The sequence below is a fragment of the Rana temporaria genome, chromosome 4 (genome assembly GCF_905171775.1).
Source record: "Rana temporaria chromosome 4, aRanTem1.1, whole genome shotgun sequence".
Classification (NCBI taxonomy): Eukaryota; Metazoa; Chordata; class Amphibia; order Anura; family Ranidae; genus Rana; species Rana temporaria.
In genome coordinates this window covers 193,134,479-193,155,732 of record NC_053492.1, presented here as the reverse complement: position 1 = coordinate 193,155,732, position 21,254 = coordinate 193,134,479, and the positions used below count along the sequence as shown (strand labels likewise).

Sequence of the window (21,254 nt, the reverse complement as noted above, 5' to 3'; positions counted from 1 at the left end):
GTGTAGTTCTGCAACAACTGGAGGGCTGTAGTTTGGAGATCCCTGGTGTAGGGGATGGAACCACAGCATGACATTTCTCATCTCAAACACTGTCCTTATCATTGACTAGAATATCATCATCAGTGCCCTAAATGTAACCCTCTTCCCACCCCCAAAAAATATACTGGCAGAGGCAGATTAGTTGGCATTATAATGGGTGAATTATTGGCAAGACAAACAATATTCAGCATGCCCATGAGTTCTAGGGTAACCTGCTTTAAACCGAGAACTTGTAGTCAATCCAGTTTCTTATTATCAATACATTTAACAAACATTTTGCATTACAAAATTTGAAAGAAATTGGGTTCCTTATTATTGCAATTACACAGTAGTGACTTGGCCTATTCTGCTTGTGATCCAACATTATTCATTGTTTTCATCCTTTCATATATTGTATATAATGATAGGTACTGTAAAAGCTCTTCTCATAACAGGGATGATTTAACCAATGTCACATTCAGCTTTACATTCTTCGTTTAGAAAAGCCTGTCAACTGTTTTGGACTTTAGCTGAATGTTACAAGGCTTTTCAATGTTCTTTAAGTAAAACAATGTTTTTTTTAAAATACAAATTCTTTAAAAAAACAGCTTCTGTTTTAGATTCGAACAACTAAAACAATGCTTCTATTGTGGCTCACTGGCTTTAGTTCAGGAAATTATGTCGACAATTTATACAGCATTTCATTAAGTGATATAAATAGCTACATAACTGTGTTTAACTATAAAAAAATGTACTGCAAAACCACTAACTCCTTAATATGCAACCTTGTCTTTGAGATTCCAGTATTTAAAAAAGTCCTTAATACTTATAAACCTGTGTAATAGTATGGTAATTACTGCTTGGTACTCTGAATATTAATAATCTAGAAATGGTTTAACAGCCTTTTCGATGTGTTTTCAGTAATATTTGTTTATCATTACTAGGGGACCTTTGATTGTCTATGCATTATATGCAATATTTTCTATATACTGCATTATGTTGTATAATGATAACAAAAGATGAAATTAAGTATTGTAACATATTTCAGACCTGCAGCACTTTTACTGTCTTGCATCTGTATGAATATACATTTGGACCAGTTCACAGAAAAAATTGGTCATTTGAGGGTTATATTCAAGGTGGCATATGGAAAGAAGAGTTTCAAGTCACAGTGGAGTGAATTACACATAGTCTTTTCCTGCAGGTGCTGAAGGTGCATTTTTGTGGTAGCCTCTAGGTGGTGGATAAGAAGTTTCCCTTTTAGGACATGAGCAGCAAAGCAAGGCCCCTCCTAAGATTGCCATTGCAGCACCAGCCCAGCCAATAAATAAAGCTGGCCCAAATTCATATCTGTAAGAGAAAGAGGAACATTTATTATTTAGGAAACATTCAGTGGTGTAGCAAAAGAATAATATTACAGAGTTTTGGATACTTTCTCTATATATTGTTTGATGCCATTCCATCAATGCCTTATTCTGTACAAAAAGTGTAGAGCTGCCAAGTGAATCGTAAAGCCCAATGTGTGTCAAAAGCAACAATGACATCTGTACTCAGAGATAGAATCCCACAATAGGCTTTATTATGCCATATGTTCCCACAGGCTACTCTATCTAAGGAGAGAGAGGATCCCAACTGGATAGTGATGGATATGTAACATGTATTTAAGAGTACTATTGTTGTAAGTTCATATGATGTTGTATGAATGGAGCCAGAACAAGCAAGGATAGAGACTGTACCTGAATCTGGGTAGACCTATTGCACACATGGAGTCATATACAACACTGGGTTTAAAGCTAATTGGGTTTCACCACAATATTTAGCATATATACTGCCTCATGATTGGGGTATTTACTAACTGTAACAAAATCTTGAATTAATACTGACCCCTGGTACTCACCAGCACAAGTCTTCTGAGTTTTTATAAAAATCTAAAAGAGAAAGACTATAACATGCTTTACTTACTTGGAGTTGGTTGGGGTAAATGCATTGTAGAAATCCCTGGCAATTTGGTTTCCATACCATGCTGTTGCAATAAGAACACATAGCCCTAGAAAGAATAAAATTCCATAAGCCATTAAGACTAAATAAAAACTGACCTCAGATCAATAAATCACTATCAGCATTTCTAGTCTTAGTCATAGAACAGTCATACACAGAGTCATATACAGCATGTTTGACTCCTATTTCCCCAGACATTGTTCAGCCCAAGATGTCTGGTGCAATCTAACGGTGTCCATAAAATAAAGAAATAAGCTGCATCGGGTAACATTTATGGATATGGATACCTTAAGACTGGTATCTGCCAATCTTAAATACCGTAGCTGCTAGATTGGACAGTCAACAAGACTGGAAACTACCTTAAGTGGAAGAATTAAGCTCAATTGTTCCACCCCATGGAAGACCACAAGACGCTCAAAATAGAAATTGCATGAATTATCAGGTAGCAAGTGTCCCACTGTGTTATTTTGAAAAGGTCTGCGTGTGTGACTGCCAATCCAAGGGTCAACTCTAAATGTATATATTTAAACCTATTCTATTATTTGTGTTTGCTGGAAAATATAGTTTAATACTGTATATGAATTCAGTGAACAAACATCCATCTCAATGGGGCACCAAATAATAGTTATACATACCAGCAATAATGAAAAGAATACCACCAACGATTCCAACCCTGGCTTTCTTCACCTCATCATCTTGAAGGCAGGTTAAGCATTTCATTCCCACTGCAGCAATACAAGCTGCAAAGAAGCCCAAAAGAATTCCACAGATCATCAATGCCCGGGTAGCCTGCATAGTGCCTATTAAAAGGGAAAGAGAATATTACAAAATGTAAGCGCTGTATTGATTGTTGTTTGATATTTTTGGGGTTTTAGTACCTTGTGGATAGCAGCTGCAGGTACTTATTATATAGATGTGTTTTTCACATTCACAACATTGCGTAAGTATTTATGGTTTTATAATAAGCATTTTTGACTCGCCTGAAAATTTGCATGTAGAGGCATCTGATCTGCAGAGAATCAAGCAATACAGAAGTATTGTTTAATCTACAACTGCCATGATTCTGCCATGATTCTACAAATGTGATCAGTTATGACACCAGCCATTGGATGGTTTGACAGTTTAGTTGAGAGCACAACCAATGGGATTGTTACATTTCTGGCACGTGTCGGAAAGGGAACTGTTTCATAGGTGGGTTTACTTGCTCTTTAAGGTGATCATGCTTAATGAATTGTATGAATCTTCAAGAATTGTAGAAATCTACATGCATGTATTTAGAAAATCACTACTTTACATTGGAACATGGTGATTCAATGATGCTGCTACCAGAGAGAATTTTGGAATATTAATCGTACAATAATAAACCCAGCAAAAATGTTAGTTTGTCAACTTAAAGAATTGCCAAGTGCCCAAAGCTCTTTGTTGGTGAAAGATTCCCATTAACTTTTAACATTTGCTTAATAAGCAAAGCAAGACTTGAATGTTGCCCCTAGTGCCCCTAGTGCTCGAACACATGATATTGTCTGATGTATAAACTCTAATTTGCAAGCCGCATATTTGATATACCGGTAGGTTGCACATCCTTGTCTATTTCCCATTCGTATAATGAATATGAAACTATACAGCAGAGCAATAAATAATGTCAAACTTAATTCATACCGTTATTCTTGTATGCCATAGAAAGAAAAGAATAATGGCTAGAAAACTTCACATATTCCCACTAAGAAAACCCTGTCATGTATTACAAATCATAATCTTTATACTGACTTTAACTTTTTGATGGAGAAGGGTGAATTAGATTTCTAAGTGGTGTTGTCATGTTTTATATCTACATTTGCTGATTCAATTATGTTTGTGATTATCACTTTATTGTGTTTGGCTTCCATGCTATTATTTTGCTGAAAACTGCTCTTGTTATGCTTCTACTGATCCCAGATTTGGTGACCATGTAATAACATCTTTAAAAGCCTTCCTGTCTGAAATTCTCTGCTAAGTCCTAACTTGAAAAGTAGCATGTGTTTCACTTGAAGACAGGTTAAAACCTGAAATAGTTTTCTTTGTAAGTTCATAAAAATGATTCAGTTGCACAGGGTTGCCCTGTATGAAACCACACCCATTCATGTTTAATGTGTACATATTTGTGGCAAATTGTATACTATTTTTGTTACCAAAAATGTTGAGAACATAAGCATAGGAGCAAGATTCTTACTTCTTAGGCCACGTACACACGGTCGGTCCATCCGATGAGAACGGTCCAAAGGACCGTTTTCATCGATTAACCGATGAAGCGGACTGATGGTCTGATGTGCCTACACACCATCAGTTAAAAAAATGATCGAGTCCAACGCGGTGACGTAAAACACAACGACGTGCTGAGAAAAATGAAATGCAATGCTTCTAAGCATGCGTCGACTTGATTCTGAGCATGCGCAGGTTTTTAACTGATGCTTTTGCATACAAACCGTCAGTTTTGACCTATCGGTTAGGCGTCCATCGGTTCAATTTTAAAGCAAGTTCTAAATTTTTGGACCGAAGGTTAACTGACCGATGGGGCCCACACATGATCGGTTTGGACCGATGAAACGGTCCTTCAGTCCTTTTCCATCGGTTTTGACCGACCGTGTGTACGCGGCCTTATTCTTATTCTGGTAAGCACATACTGATAGACAAGACACAAACCAAAGTAGTATTCATACTGTTTAACTGCTAGTTGTTAACAATTCATCTTGGTAGATGAGACAAATAAAAATTAATTAAACTTTCCTTAAATGTCAATTTTTTGGCTTGGTTTGGGTGACTTGGCTGGTGTGCCTACAAGTTATGAACCATAACTATAGTTATTCAAACTAGATGTCTTAAAAAACGGTACATTTCTTGGCTCAGTTATGTAATGTTATCACAAACACAGTGATTTGGGAACATTGATAGAGATTTTAACCAACAGAATTCTTCCTCAATTTCTTTTTTAGCTCAAGGTAATAGGCTTTTTTTCCTTTATTTTCACCTGGTGATCCAGCCAGTGACACATTTCCTGTCAAATGGTATCCCCACTCTGGATGGAGGAGCAACAGAGACACCTTTGGACAGCAGAATTGTTAGTCTGTGGAGAGGGTAGTGTTAGATGCACTAGCAAATTTTGATGACGACTAACAAATGGATGGCTAGATGGACCTAAATAACAATTAAAACCTACATCCAACTTTTAGAAGTTACATTTTTTTTCCCCTTTTAGGATAGAAGTTTGACATAAATAAATAAAAGCTAACCACTGACTAGGGATGAGCTTTATGTTCGGATCGAACATGAGTTCGACTCAAATATTGGCTGTTTGTCCAACAGCGAACAATTTGGGGCGTTCGCGGCAAATTCGAAAAGCCGCAGAACCCTGTAAAAGTCTATGGGAGAAATCTAAAGTGCTAATTTAAAAGGTTAATATGCAAGTTATTGTCATAAAAAGTGTTTGGGGATCTGTTTCCTGCCCCAGGAGACATGTACCCTTGTCCCCATCAACATGGGGACATCCTCCCCATTTTGATGGTATGTAGCCTGGTACGGTTTTGATGGTATGTAGCCTGGTTTTTTCAATGACTTTCAATTACTTTTATCTGTATTGCTGGGACCCGACAATTCATTATAGCCGCGAGTAGTTTTAAATTATTTTTTTTCCTTTAGAAATTTCATTTTGTGCAGAGACTGTTATAAACACGCGCTACTTTACAGACATACTATAGGCACCCCCCAAGTACAAAATTTAAAGGGATATTTCACTTTTATTGTTTCACTTTAAACATTATTAAATTCACTGCCCCCGAAAAAAACATGTCCCCTGGGGCAGGACCCAGGTCCCCAAACACTTTTTATGACAATAACTTGCACATTAACCTTTAAAACCTTTAGCACTTTTGTTTTTCATGTTCGTGCCCCATAGACTTTAACAGGGTTTGCGTGTTCGAACACATTTTTTGCCTGTTCGCATGTTCTGCTGCGAACCGAACCGGGGGGTGTTCAGCTCATCCCTACCACTGACTCCCGTCAGTGGTAAATGGTCTGTCCCAATCCCCAAATTGTCAGTTTGGCTGGACAGCCTGGTCTGTTAAAGGAAATTGAAAATGACAGACAGGACACCAGCTGTAAATAAAGGGGAAAAAGCTACCACACCTAAGAAATGGTGCAAGATAATACATTTTAGTTTTTTGCATTTATTACTGTTTTAATGCTAATTGATTGCCTGTATAAACAGGCTTGAATAAATTCCAGTAATCAGCAGCCAATGTACATTAAAATGTAAGCTGACGTCTAACTTTGTTGATCAACTTTTTTTTGGTGTCCTCCTTGGTTGGTAGATAGATTACAAAAAATGACAGTGAGATATCTGCACTCAAACTAGATGTTGTACTCATTTGGGCAATGTTCTGTTGCACACAAAGCAAGCAGATTGCTATTGGGGAACCGGAGCCGAGCCGCAGCTCCATTAATCTATTCAGACATGGAGCCGTGGTTTGGCCCACCCCCTCTCTCTCCTGATAGGCTAGCTGACTTTGATTGATAGCAGCGGGAGCCAATGGCACTGCTGCTGTGTCTCAGACAATCAGAAGGGGAGTCCCGGACGGCATTTGTGCACAGCGCTGGATAGAAATATTAGGGGGGCTAAGGGGGGCTGCTACACACAGAAGGTTTTTTTATCTTAATGCATAGAATGCCCTTACAACCACTTTAACCTACCATCCTTGTTCTTTTCTAAGATAGTACTGAGGCCCATTGTAAAGATATTTTCCAACAAATATAACAAGACTTCAAGAACTCTTTTTTGCTACTAGCAAATAAAATACCTGAGTATCCAGCATCAAAATGAATACCTTACCTAGCATATATAATAGTGCATGACTATATATACCTAAAACTTTCAAACTATTTTAAATATAAAACCGCAATACTACAGCATAGAGGTAATAATTAAAGAGACTGAAAATAAAAAGCTCTGGTGTGTAATTGTGAAAATACAAACAAATATATAATATTGTGATGAATAAGTGTCAAAAAAAGTACAGTACAATAAAGTTTATCAGATAAGTACAGTTTTGCAATAACCCGCAGAATTCAAAATATATTAGTGAATCCACACAAAAGTAAAATGCTACTTTGGTCCATGACTCCTCTACGCAAATTAAGGCAAAGTTCTAATAATTTGCAGATTGCATAATATACATAGGTAAATCTGCACAAACTGAACTTTAGTCTTTGGTCCAATAGCACCCTCAATACATTCACATCCACAGTGATAACATAAAGGTGCAATGACCTCCAGTGTCATTTCACACACAAAAGGCTAAAGCTCACCTTTGTGTACGAACCAAAACTTAAAACCTTAAGTATGGTCAGATACACTTGTACCGCTCATGGGGTAATAATCCTCCATGGAGCACATATATGGTAATGTTTTTAAAGATTTCCCTGTACAGTCTAAGAAAAAAGTGGTGCATAGCCTTAAATGGTAGACAAAACGTTATTAAAATTACTTAAAACACACTTACATAGTTTATTGTTCAAAGAGTGTACATACATATAGTTGACATATGTAGATGAGGAATGTTACATCTCCTTTTTCCACTGAAAATATGAAATAATCTCGCCTAACATTTCTAGCAGTATTTTTTAATATTCAATGAATTGACAGCATACAGTAATGTCCCCACCCAAAAGCTAACCTTCCTTGATGAAGTTCACAACTCCTGGCTTGCTCACAGCGATAGGGACAATTTCCCTTTCCCTGTAAGCAAGCCAGGAGTGGTGAAACGCATCAGTGCAGGTTGGCTTTTGGGTGGGGACATTACTGTATGCAGTCAATTCATTGAATATTAAAAAATACTGCAAAAGAAGCTAAGTTGAGATTCCTTCATATTTTTAATGGAGAGTGAAGACAGACCATGATGGCCAGCACCTGGGTTGTCCATGTGCAGGACAGGCCAATCTTGAGCGGATCCATGAGTTTGCGTGTATCTCCCTTGGTCACTCAGCTGCTCCCTCTCTAAGGGCTCTTTCACACAAGCAGACTGATTGGGTCATCCTGTTGTTTTTTTTCGGCAGACTTGATTAGACCATCCATTACTTTTTTGTGCCCTGACACCCCCCCCCTTCTTTTTATATTTATGTTTATTTCTTGTCTGTTCCCCGCTTTTACTTTGATGTCCTAGTTTCTTCTTTTTGCTCCTGGGAACTGGATACCCCCAGCTTGTTGGTAAGAGCTTAGATGCGAGTTTCACAACTCGCATTCGGCGCTCTATAAGTATTTATTCCAATCCAATCCAATCCAATTACCCTCTAGGGAGCGGTGGATTAAAGCAGACATGTGTCTGTTTACACCCACGAAAGAACAAAACAAAATATTACAGCGCACACATGCAAAAATGACATTTAACTCCTGCAGGGCTATTTAAAACAACTGAGCCTTTTCAAACAATATGGGGATTTAGTCACGCCATATGGCCATATGGTGCTTAAGCCCACTTACTGTGTCAAAATACCCCGTTATCAGTGTGCCCTACGCTATCAATAGAATGGAAGATCCTGCTTATCTGACCATGGGAGAAATACTCTCCTCTATATGGGAGAACTAGCGTAGGACCCACTGATAATGGGGTAATTTAACGCAGTAAGTGGGCTTAAGCAACATATGGTCATATGGTGTGACTAAATCCCCATATTTTTTGAAAATGTTCAGGTGTTTTTAATAGCTTTGCAGTAATTTTTGCATGTGTGCGCTTTAATATTTTGTTCTGTTTGTATGGTCTTATGGCTGCACCATCTTTAATGCATCTTTTAGGGTGTGCCCCTCCCACGGACATCCGATCTGATCCTATCTGCTATAAACAGACAAATGGGGGGTCCGTTCCCCATCCATCTGGCGGATTAGACCTAAGTCACAGCTAAAACTTTATTTCTGGTGTAGGTATTTGCATTCTGCAGATTTTTTGAACACTGTTGCACTTTATTGTACTGCGCTTACTTGAATGCCTATTCACCACAATAGTATATGTATTGTTGTATTTTCACAATTACACACCAAAAGAGATTTATTATCAATGTATTCATTCTTTATATTTTGCACTTTTGTAGTGTCAGATTTGTATTTGAAAGTTTAATATTTACAGTGCAACACAAATATTATTACATACATATTTTCCAAAAAGTTGACAGAAAACTGTATTATCACACCATAGGGGAGCACTGCATGGCCACTCAAACATACATGACAGCACATTTTCATCTCATACTAAAACGGGGCAATATACTGTATAGCCATTCTGTTTAAAACTGCCTTCTCGCTTTTAAATGAATCCAACCTGTTTTTTGGCTCTAATGCTAAGTTGTCTGTCCAATCATTTTGACTTGACATTTCTTGGCATACAAACCAACAGTTAACGGTTAAAAATACCTACACTCCTTTTATTCACAAATTTGCCAAGAGAAACTACTTCTGTATAACTGTTTCACAACCATGTGAAAATGTTCAGTATGGCTTTGTAGAACAGGAGCAGTGATATATTTTATAGGATAGGATTTTCTAAAAGATCTCCAATGCAGTAATACATTTAAGATTTTGTTGCTTGCTAAAAAAAAAAAAAAGTCCAAAGTCGAAAATTTGAGGAAAGTGGAAAAATAGCACTTGACCTGACCATCTCACTGTCACTGGTACTGCTATCCTAAATTATTGATGTTGATTAATTGATCTGGTTCCTGGGCAGGCAACTTCTACACTGAGGGCCCCGTACACACGACCGAGTTTCTCGGCAGAATTCAGCCAGAAACTCGATCGGAGCCGTATTCTGCCGAGAAACCCGGTCGCCTGTACACTTTCGGCCGAGGAAACCGACGAGGATCTCGTCGGGCCAAATAGAGAACATGTTCTCTATTTCCTCGTTAGTCAATGAGGAAACTTGGCTCGCCAAGATCCTCAGCGGCTTCACAAGGAACTCGACGAGCAAAACTATGTGTTTTGCCCGTCGAGTTTCTCGGACGTGTGTACGGGGCCTCAGAGGATTTCCATGGTCTGTCTGGCTTGTAGTGTATTGTAATAAAGATTAAAATTGAAGCATCACACCACTGCTAAAAGTTCCAGATAACAATTTATTCCAATAAAAATCAGTTATTAAAGTAGCCAATGTGTTTCAGGGGTTCAACCACTTCATCAGGGCTTGATTGACAACAATGTATATTAAAGTGAACTGGACCTTTAGTGTTATTTTTTCCCAGTGTGATTGCAGGCACAGGCCTTGTCAACAGCTGCTTTAGCAGTGTCGCTGCCATGTGAGCATATCCATCACTAGCAGTGATACAATTGATAAGATTTTCTTAAAGATTGCCAATGAATTCATATATTTACCTTGTTGCTGCTTGCTAAATAAAACTAGCAACTGACTACCTATTTTGTGCATGTCCTTAGTGGAAAAGTGTCACAAGTGCAATAATAGACCTGAAGGACATATTTACCCCCAGGTGCCATCGCTGCCCTAATAGGGAAATACAGCATTGTACTGTACTTCCTAATATGTATATCACCTATGGAAGTGAAGTAATTCCTTTTTAGGCTGATGATGTTGATGAGCTTGGAATGCTTTGGTGTTACAGGATAACTATTCCAGTTGAATGACTAGCACTCACCTGGAGTTAGGAAGTCCATGCTCTCAGCATTGGCTTAGTGGTTGTGGCATCAATGTGCATTCAGTAGATGACTTTGAATTGGTCTTCCCTTGGAGTACTTTTTACCAGTTCACTTATACTCACAGATCAATCAAATATTTAGTTGGGGAAGTAAATAACTGAATTTGTGCTGCCATTACAGTTCCACCGCATATTTTCTTTGCAAGCATATTCTGGTGGTAGGTGAGGTGTGATTATTTTGTCAACAGAACATTTTTGTCTTATAAAAAAAAAAAAAAAAACATTAGCTATAATCACTGATATCTCAATGAAGAAGTCTTATGAGATCCCAAACCCAAGCAATATAATATTGGTGCCTGCTCTGTGAACCAGTTATGACAGAATCTGCCCAATGGTTCTAATCTAGACCATTGAATATATATTACTTCAAATCCTATGCAATTATCATATCTACCTACTATGTCTTTGAACCCCCGATTTAAATTTTAATTTCAAATAGTTTTCATTACCATCATTTATACATTCTGTAGAGAAGTTCATATACTTTTCATATCTTCAGACTGTAGGATGTCTAGTATGTCATCCTCCTTAATCACCTTTTATGACCACCTCTAGTCTCATCTTATTGCTTCTTCACTGACTTCAAATAGGTAAAATCATCTAGCGGAAGTAGTTATTTATGTTAGTAATTTTAATCCTGTTGACATGAAAAGGCGATCAGCATGATGATCCACTTACTCGGGAGAGGCAAGCAGCAAATGACTACTTACGTAAACTATGTGTAGAATAGATAAATCATATATACTGTATGTTCTACCAAGGATTATATGTGTCAAATCTTTATATTTAGCATTTGAGAAATATTCTTAAAATAGATCCTTTGGACTTGGTTTCCCAATGTTCTGTAACAGTCACTTCTTTATTTACCTAAAAATGGGAAACTGGGAAAATAGGAAGACAGAGACTGCTATGGAGTTTCTAACCTTTTTAGCACTCTTGCTATCCTTGTCATCAATTTTGAGATTTCCCATTACTTCCACTCCCTGTTGACACCCTGTCCTCAAGGCAAAAAGTGAAGGAAAATATACACAGTGAGGACACAAGCAGCAATAAAAAATTACTGAAATTAAATGCTAATGGGCTTTAAAATTGAAATATTGGCAAAAAAAAACAAAGATGAATATACTGCACTGGCAGCCTGTAACAAGCATTAACACAAAAGTCTGTTGGTCCTGCCAGTAAGTCTGTTATCTTTTAACTTCCTTTAACAGGCCAAGCTGTCCAGCAAAAGAGACAAACCATTAGACACTGCTATGGGTTTTCACATTGGTCAGCTTTTATTTGTTTATATAAAACCCAACAGGAAAATTAAAACAGTTGTAACTACTTAACAAGTGTTAGGGAACTTTCCCACATACGGATCCTGTGTGGATTTGTACCTTTCTTATCCGCTGAGCTGGCAGATGACAGGGCGGTCCCTGCAGGGACCGCCCTGTCAGATCTCTGCTCTCCTCTATGGGGGGATCGGATGAACACGGACCGTCTGTCCGTGTTTAACCGATCCGCTCTGCAGACGGATGGAAAAATAGGATTTTCCTCCGTCTGCAGAATCGGACCATAGCGGGGACGGATGACATTGGGTGTCAGTGGATGTTCACTTGCTGACACCCGCTATCCCATAGGGATACACGTATGTCCGTATTTCATCCAAAAACGGATGGATGAAATACGGACATACTGTCCATACGTGTGAAAGGACCCTTAGTTAGTGTTTGGATTTAATTTGTTAAACACTTATGTAAGGTCCACACATATCTACTATTCCATCTAATATTACCCTTTCACAGGTTGACACTGCTGCTGTCCAAAGGTGGCTATGCTGGTCCGCCAAAGATACAGTAAAGGAGTGAGCATAGCCACCCTAAGACAATGTATTACATTTTTGTCCTTGGGTTTCCTTACACTTTAGGGATAAACTGTGAATTATACAAAAAACCCTGTTGCAGTGCCCACAGCCCCTTCTCAAGGGTTAAATGCTTGTTAGGTTTAGGGCCCAAGTCTGCACTGCAAGTGCTTTTTAAGTCGTGTGGTAGAGGACTAAGCTGTTACCCTATTCCTCGCTCTTGCAGTCTCTGATACTCTCCTTGTCTCTCCAGTGATCTGGGTTGTGGGCAGTTCCTCACCTTTCCTCACGTACAATGCAGGCCTTGCATTGTACATGATGATGTCAGGGTGCAACTACCTGCTAGAGTGCCTTAGAGAAGAGGCTTTCTTTGGGGAACTGATTGCACAGCATAAAGAAAGCCTGTTAGAGCAAGGAATAAAGTAAGTATGAAGCCTCGTACACACGACCGAGGAACTCGACAGGCGAAACACATTTTTTTTCTCGTCGAGTTCCTTGTTAGGCTGTTGAGAAACTCGACAAGGCAAGTTTTTCCATTCCCGTCGAGGAAATAGAGAACTTGCTCTCTTTTTGGCTCGTCAAGTTTCTCGACAGTTTCCTCGATGAAAATGTACACATGACCGGTTTCCTCGGCAAAAAATATCTCCCAGCAAGTTTCTTGCTGGTTTTTGCCGAGAAACTCGGTCGTGTGTACGAGGCCTGACAGCTTAGTCCTCTACACCAAGACTTAAAAAGCAGACTTGGGCACTGCAAGGATGTTTTTGGTGTAATTCTCGGATTCTGCTTTAAGAAAACTAGAATGACTCATAGATTGTCTCCCTGTTTGTTGCTTGGAATGTATTGTTAAAATAATAACCTTTTGTAAGAACTGGTAGAAAACTAATTTAACTCTAGAACTTTTTAATGATGCAATTTCATGTCACATGGGTTTTACACATAGCATAGTTGAAGAGGTTAATTTGGCATGTTGGAGGAGGAATGTTCTACTGGAAAAGCTGACGGTTTTGTTAATTCTTGTCTTTTATGTTTGGGAGGAGAGCTACTTTGTTGAAAATATGCAGCTCTCCAGGGTGACTGTTTTGACGGGTCTGATCTTGTCTAGGAGTCAGTATCAATCTATGAAAGGAGACGTGTTTAGCATTGCCCAGATCCTCACCTAGGTAGACAAGGATGGGAACTAACCATTATTAAACTGTTAATGCTGCATGTATATCACAAAATCAGCAATCCTGACTCAACCCAGCTTTCAAGTCTCAGGCTGCAAATCTTTTTATTTTATGGATAAAAGAGACCTGACAATTGTTTCCTAACAGAGCACAGTTAAAGTTTAATAACCATTTCAATAAAATCATTATACATGTGAGAGTGGTTCAGTTTGACACTTTTATTGCCATGTGCTTTATAATTGCCCCACAGCTTCTGTGCTGGCTATAATAATTCTTGTTTAGCAATTTGCTTGGTAAAAAGGAAAGAAGAAAAAAAAAAGATATAAAGAAAAAAGATAAGAAAGCTAGGTGAGGACTCTTTATTAGATTATGAAGTAAAGTCTCAACATGAATAATCATGTCTGTTCCTTGATGCCTGAATGCAGAAATTCCCTTCCTTCTCAACAGAGAAAAAAAGCACAGACATATATAATCCTCCACTTTGCCTTGGTGAACATGAGTAAATATTAGAGCACACATATATATATATATATATATATATATATATATATATATATATATACACACACACGGTATATGTGTAGAATGGGATTTTTATTAAACATTCACCGCAGGTAAATCATTCACTTTAATTTACATTACATGCACCAGGCAGAATGACCTGTAATGAATGTAGTGATAGCTCCAATTAATAAGGAGGATGCTGCTTTAAAATGACAAACAGTTAAAAATATTAAATATAATTAGCAATCTGACTTAATTTTCTAGTGTTGTTACTAATCATTATGCTCTCATAACATTCTCACAACTTATAGGTCTGTACCCTCCCACTACCTGAAAGTCCAAAAACCTGCGGTGCTCTATTGGGAAAATACCAACTTAGGCTAGGTGGATGAAGCTTTGGCTGCCCCACCCTGCTTCTGGCACCTTAATCTTAAGCCTCGTACACACGATTGGATTTTCATCGTACAAAGCGTAGGACTCTTGTCCGAAGGGCATTGGCCAGGAACTTGTATTGCATACAAGCAGCAAATAATTGTTGGCCAACAAACACAATACAAAGTATTTTTTTAACTTTTTAGTGCCACCATTTGGGCAACTTCTGCTAATGTTGTGTGATGGTGAGCATTGCTTCTGAGCATGCATGTTTGTACTTTGGAGTTTTGTCCAATGGACATGTGTACACATGATCGGATAATCCAACAACACACATTTGTTGGCGGACAATTTTAAAGCATTCTATACCACATTTGCCCATGGGAAAATCCGACAACAATTGTCCGATGGAGCATACAGATGGCCTGCCATCACACAATTCCCATTGAATAATCCAATCGTGTGTATGAGGCTTTAGCCTATTACTGTGAAGGGTTATCATACTGACCAATAGAGAGGCACAGGAGCCAGAATGAGGGGGGGTCAACTTACTAATTGAAGAAGGTATTTGCATAACACTCTCTGGGTTTGAGGGCACTGTAAGCATACTTAAATGTACATGTTGTAAAGCGCTGCGCAAGCTGTTGGCGCTTTAAAAATCTAGTATAATAATAATGTACAGATCTAGCTCTTAGTCACTTCAGCGCCAACATCCACCAGTGAGAGGTTCCACAAAAATGTCTCATTTGAGGCTATCAATTTTAACAGGCTATATTTTAGCTTTAGCGTTAATGTTTTTTTACAAAAAAAAATATTGAATGGACTAAGAATGACTACAAAAAAACGTAATTTTTAACATTAGATTGATGCTCATTCTGTCAAGGGGAATCAGGTGTTTTTTTTTAAAATCAAAGCAGTATTTACCGTTTTAGAGATAGATCTTCTCCGCCGCTTCCGGGTATGGGCTGCGGGACTGGGCGTTCCTATTTGATTGACAGGCTTCCGACAGGCTTCCGTGGCTCGGCCCGGCGCTGTTTAATTGGACAGGCGATCGCCTAGGACCTGTCACGTGTCCTAGGCGATCGCTTACAGGGAGGGGCTGCCAAAAGGCAATTAAGCTTAATCGCCTTTGCAGCCCCTCGGCGGAAAGAGGAAGTGGGACAGGAAGTTCCCTTCTCCTGAAGTGGGATAAGCGGAAGTTCCATTTTTGGGTGGAACTCCGCTTTAATACCACTTTAAGTGACAACACAGAGGGATGCTGTTACTAAAGGTAAATAAACGATGCACTTTGCAAGAGCAGTTGCACTCTACAAAGTGCAGTTACTCCAGAGCTTAGTAAATGAGGGGAAGCTCTGCTGACTTCTATCTTCCAATCACGTGCAAGCAAATTACTTGCATGTAATTGGGTATTTTTTTTTGTAAAGTGAAGCTTTGCCTCATTTACAAAGCTCTGTAGCAATTGCACTTGCAAAGTACACAGCCTATTTGCCTTTAGTAAATCAACCTCATAGTTCTCCTAAATTGGTCTCATTTCGGATATAACAGTATCCAATGAACATCATTAATCTAAATAAATGAGACAAAATCCCAGTATCCACCTAGAGAGTATGTGCCTTTCAGCTATCTCCTATTCCTGGCCCAGAAACTGGCAGAATGGGGAGATGCAAGAAATGCTGCTACAAAGAGGTGTCCTGTTGTAGATGAATGTGATAAATCACATTCATTTCTTTTGCACTGGCATGTCTTGTGTGATAGATTATTGTAGATGAAGATATATATGAATTTGAAGGGAATCGAATCAGAATATCTGATATAATAGATCATTGCATGGGGACATATACGAAAATGTATGCTGCAGAATCAGAACAAATTATAAAGATATTCTTAAATTCTGGCAATTTGTGGATACACTTAAAAATGTCAAATAAAATAAAATGAGCTGGCCGTTTTCATTCTCCTCTCCTCCCAGGTGAACTGCTGTAACAAAGATTGATATGGTTCTACACAGAATGGTTTGAAGTGCAGAAAACTCTGAACTTCCAGTTAGTTACCTGTCACCAAAACAGTAATGGACATTTTTAACAACTCTGCCTCAGAATGTTCTCTTAATCATTGATTCATACAGACACAACCTTCCCTTAGGAATGATGTGTTTACTTTTCAGGAGAATCAGTACAGCCATTTCAAAAAGCATAACTTTGATCACCAAAAATGTTAAGGTTATATTTGTTGGGAATTGTGCAATTTGACCAAATGGGTTGCATTAGCTACTTTTTTTATATATATATAGAGTAGAGTAGAGTTTAGAAGCCTTACTGAGTCTTTATTGTTATCCAGGGTGGTTGTGATGGAGACAAGGGGGGTTATTTAACCACTTCCAGCCCAAGGACGTCATATGACGTCCTGGACTTTCAGTGGGGATATCTGAATGATGCCTGCAGCCACAGGCATCATTCAGATATCCATCTCTTCAGCCGGCGAATCCCTGCACCATAAGAACGATCATAGCGGCAGGTTCCGCCGCTTGATCGTTCTTATAGGCGGCGGGAGGGGACGCCATCCGGTGCTTCTCCGGGCTCTCCTTTGCCATTGGAGACCCGGAGAAACGATCCGCCGGCGTCTGATGAAAACTATATAGTAGACTGGTGACCAGATGGTCACCAGTCATCTCTATGATCGTCGGAGGCCCGGGTGCGATGTTATGACGTCACGCCCGGGTCCTGGAATGTAAACACAGCCGCAATCGCGGCTGAAAGCATTAGATCGGCGAATTTTTTTTCACGATCTAATGCTTTCCAGCCTGGAGGAGAGATGTGGGGTCTTATTGACCCTGCATCTCTCCATAAAGAGTACCTGTCACAAACCATTCCTATTACAATGGATGTTTACATTCCTTGTTATAGGAATAAAAGTGATAAAAAAAAATAAAAGAAATTGAGTAAAATAAAAAATAAAATAATACATTTTTTCTCCTCTGTAACTCTAAATTTGTAACTTGTAAAAAAAAAATAAGCGACGCCTATGGAGATTTTTAAGTACTGACGTTTGGCGCCATTCCATGAGTGTGCGCAATTTTAAAGCGTGACATGTTAGGTATCTATTTACTCGGCGTAACTTCATCTTTCACATTATACAAAAAAATTGGGCTAACTTTACTGTTTTGTTATTTTTTAATTTACAAAACCGTTTTTTTCCCAAAAAAAAGGGGTTTGAAAGATTATTGCGCAAATACTGTGCGAGATAAAAAGTTGCAATGTCCGGCATTTTATTCCCTAGGGTGTCTGCTAAAAAAAACATATATAGTGTTTGGGGGTTCTGAGTAATTTTCTAACAAAAAAAATATGATTTATGCATGTAGGAGAGAAGTGCCAAAATAGGCCCGGTATGGAAGTGGTTAAGAAAGGCAAATACACTTTGCACTACAAGTGCAAACTGCAAGTGCAAAGTGCACTTGAAATTGCACTGAAATTGCACTTGGAAGTTCAGTCGCTGTAAATCTGGGGGAACAGAGCTGAGATTTGGGGAAGCTCTGCTGATTTTATTATCCAATCATGTGCAAGCTAAAATGCTGTTTTTTATGTTCCTTGCATGTCCCCCTCAGATCTACAGCGACTGCACTTTCAGTGCAATTTCCAGTGCACTTTGCACAAAGTGGTTTTGCCTTTAGTAAATAACCCCCATTGTCTCTCATTTACTGTCACAAAAAAACTAATTTTAATGGAGCCTTGGATATCTTAAAAAAAAAATACAAGGGTTCTAATCCTTCCAGACTAAGTCCAACCCTTATTGACAAAAAAAGTTTGGACTGGACATACACTTTAATTTTTAAAACATTAGCACCAAGGAGTTAATTTTCTGAAAAATATCCAACTTTTAGCAAATGGCTAGACAGGAAGTGTTGTTTTCAGTGTCACCACTATACATTTTTATGAGGAAGTGAGCCTGATTTTGCACTGTCCAGCTTTAGTAAATAAACCTCATTGTGTACTTAAAAGTTGGGTATGTCTGTACACAATTAATTGATAAAGGCAAAGAAAAACAAAAAAAAAAAAAAAAAAACAGGTGAACCAACAGAGCATGTTACGTGAAAGAACATAATCTGTATTAGCTATAAAACAATTACAGCAATTTTGGCATCACAAGATAGTGCATGTTTAGTCATTGCTGCAATTGTTTCGGATTTATCAGCTCATCATGAGTGATGATCTTGTTGCTAGCCAAAAAAAAAGCTCTGCCATCTCAGCCAGGTTTAAATCCTTAGGAAGACTTATGATATTAACTTCTTGAAGAAAACTGGAAAGTGATATATTTCCGGTGCTAACAATTATTTCCTTTATTTTACATAAATCTACCGGAGAAACAATTTACTGTGCATTAAAAAAAAACATCAAATGATTCCATTAGTAAACAGACCAATGTCACGTTATCTGTAACTCTCCAACTACTGCATTACATGAGGTCATTTTTGCCTACATGGTAAAAAGAAAAAATGATGCATAGTAAAAAAAAAAAAAAAAGATTTCCTCATATAATGTGTAAAAATAAATGTACAGCGAATGATTTGCTGGTTGGTTGCCATTGGTTACTGCACTGGTTGTGTTGCACTTAATAAATAAAGCCCGAAATCTCAGGATTGGCAATGTGTAGTTGGTAGGTTAGTATTTAAAGTTCACAACACACAAGTTCCAATGTGTAAATGAAACAAAACCAACTATATTGCATAACTATTCTTCTGCTTTATTCTATGGTTTGGCATATTGCCATAATTATTTATTATAAGCCACTATAGCCCAGTGAAATATTATATAATATGTTCTGCTTTTCTACAGGTACAGAAATTGAGGAAAAATACTAAAACCTTGTTTATATAACATCTCATATTCATTGGTAATTTAAAATATAAACACATATGACATATAGATAGATACATAGATAGTGTAGATAGATAGATTGAGAGCATAGGCGTGCGCACAGGGTGTGCCAGGTGTGCCCAGGCACACCCTAATCACCCTTTACAGCACAGATCCCCCTACTGCCCTGGCTCCCCCCTTCTCCCTGCAGTGCTACCAGTTTCCCTCCTCTCCCGCCAGCTGTTGCTGCAGGGATGTTTTAGGATGAGTGGAGGAAGGGGCTGGTAAATATGTAATTGACCATCCCCTTTCCTTTCTCAATGAACATCGTGAGTGATCAGTAGTGTGTGCTTGAGCTTTGGGGTGCACACCCTAATGCACACCTATGATTGAGAGATAGATGGATAGATAAATAGATAGATAGATAGATAGATAGATAGATAGATAGATAGATAGATAGATAGATAGATAGATAGACAGACAGACAGATAGACAGACAGACAGACATATAGATAGATAGATAGATAGATAGATAGATAGATAGATAGATAGATAGATAGATAGATAGATAGATAGACAGATAGACAGACAGACAGACAGACAGACAGACAGACAGACAGACAGACAGACAGACAGACAGACAGACAGACAGACAGACAGACAGACAGACAGATAGATAGATAGATAGATAGATAGATAGATCTGGAGTTTGCAAAATCTGGGGGAGATTTACTAAAACTGGAGAACAAGAATCTGGTGCAGCTGTGCGTAGTAACTAATCAGCTTCCAGGTTTTATTGTCAAAACCTAATTGAACAAGTTGGAAGCTGATTGGTTACTATGCACAGCTACATCAGATTCTGTGTGCTCCAGTTTTAGTACCCGATAGATAGATAGATAGATAGATAGATAGATAGATAGATAGATAGATAGATAGATAGAAAAGTTGGTTTATATACATGTTTTCGTATGCGTGTATTGGAACTTTTGGAAGTATTGGAAGTATTGGAACTATACTAAAGGTATAAAAAAGAAAGGGTAAAAAAGTGAGAAAAGTGATACTTACTGTTTAATTTCAGAAGAGAGTCGTAGGATTTGCACTGCATCTGCCCTGTACTCTGCATGACACAGGACATCCACAAGCCTTCATAGGTGATCTGTGCTGTGATGATGGCATCTCCGGCAAACGAAGACATCTTCCATTGGGGAATAGCTACGGACACTATAAAGCCAATCCATCCTATACAAGCCAAGGCAAATCCTAAAAGTTGTAAGCCTGAATTGGCCATCTTCTACAACAGGGATGTATAGCTACTGCTTGAATATACAGTAGTTCTACTCGGTTGTATTAATAAATATCTAATAATAAGGCTGAAACTAGTCTGCAAACTTAGTATAAGAAAAGTGGATGAGTAGCTGGTTAGTCCGACGCCTAAATGAACTGTGATGACTAGCAGCCTTATTTAAACTCCCATCAGATGTTCTCCTAGTGGTGTTCCTTAGAATAACATTGGATTAGCTGGATAATCACTCCCCTTACACAGTTCTTCTTCACAACCTCCCACCACTGCTCCTGACACAACATGTTTTTTCTAGTCTGATTTAGGTTAACGGCTAAGTAGATTTCAGCCCTGAAGTCATTGTTTTGGTTCTCACTTCTCATCCATAATAGATATTTGCAAAGCCAGGTGTTCTCCGCACATAGAGGAGAATAATATAAAATTGTATAAATAGAGTGAACAATAACATGGAAAAATAGATGAATCAGGCAACCATCACTTTGGTT

At 38.4% G+C, this 21,254-nt stretch overlaps 1 protein-coding gene across 1 annotated transcript; it reads right to left on the bottom strand.

The window, feature by feature from the left end:
* Nucleotides 1-328: 328 nt before the first annotated feature.
* CLDN1 (claudin 1) lies at nucleotides 329-20,932 on the bottom strand. Its single transcript, XM_040349573.1, has 4 exons — nucleotides 20,535-20,932; nucleotides 2,652-2,816; nucleotides 1,981-2,065; nucleotides 329-1,368 (listed from the first exon to the last, which is right to left on the bottom strand). Exons 1-4 carry the CDS (start codon nucleotides 20,755-20,757, stop codon nucleotides 1,200-1,202), a joined length of 642 nt encoding a protein of 213 aa, XP_040205507.1. The 5' UTR covers nucleotides 20,758-20,932; the 3' UTR covers nucleotides 329-1,199.
* Between the last annotated feature and the right edge of the window lie 322 nt (nucleotides 20,933-21,254).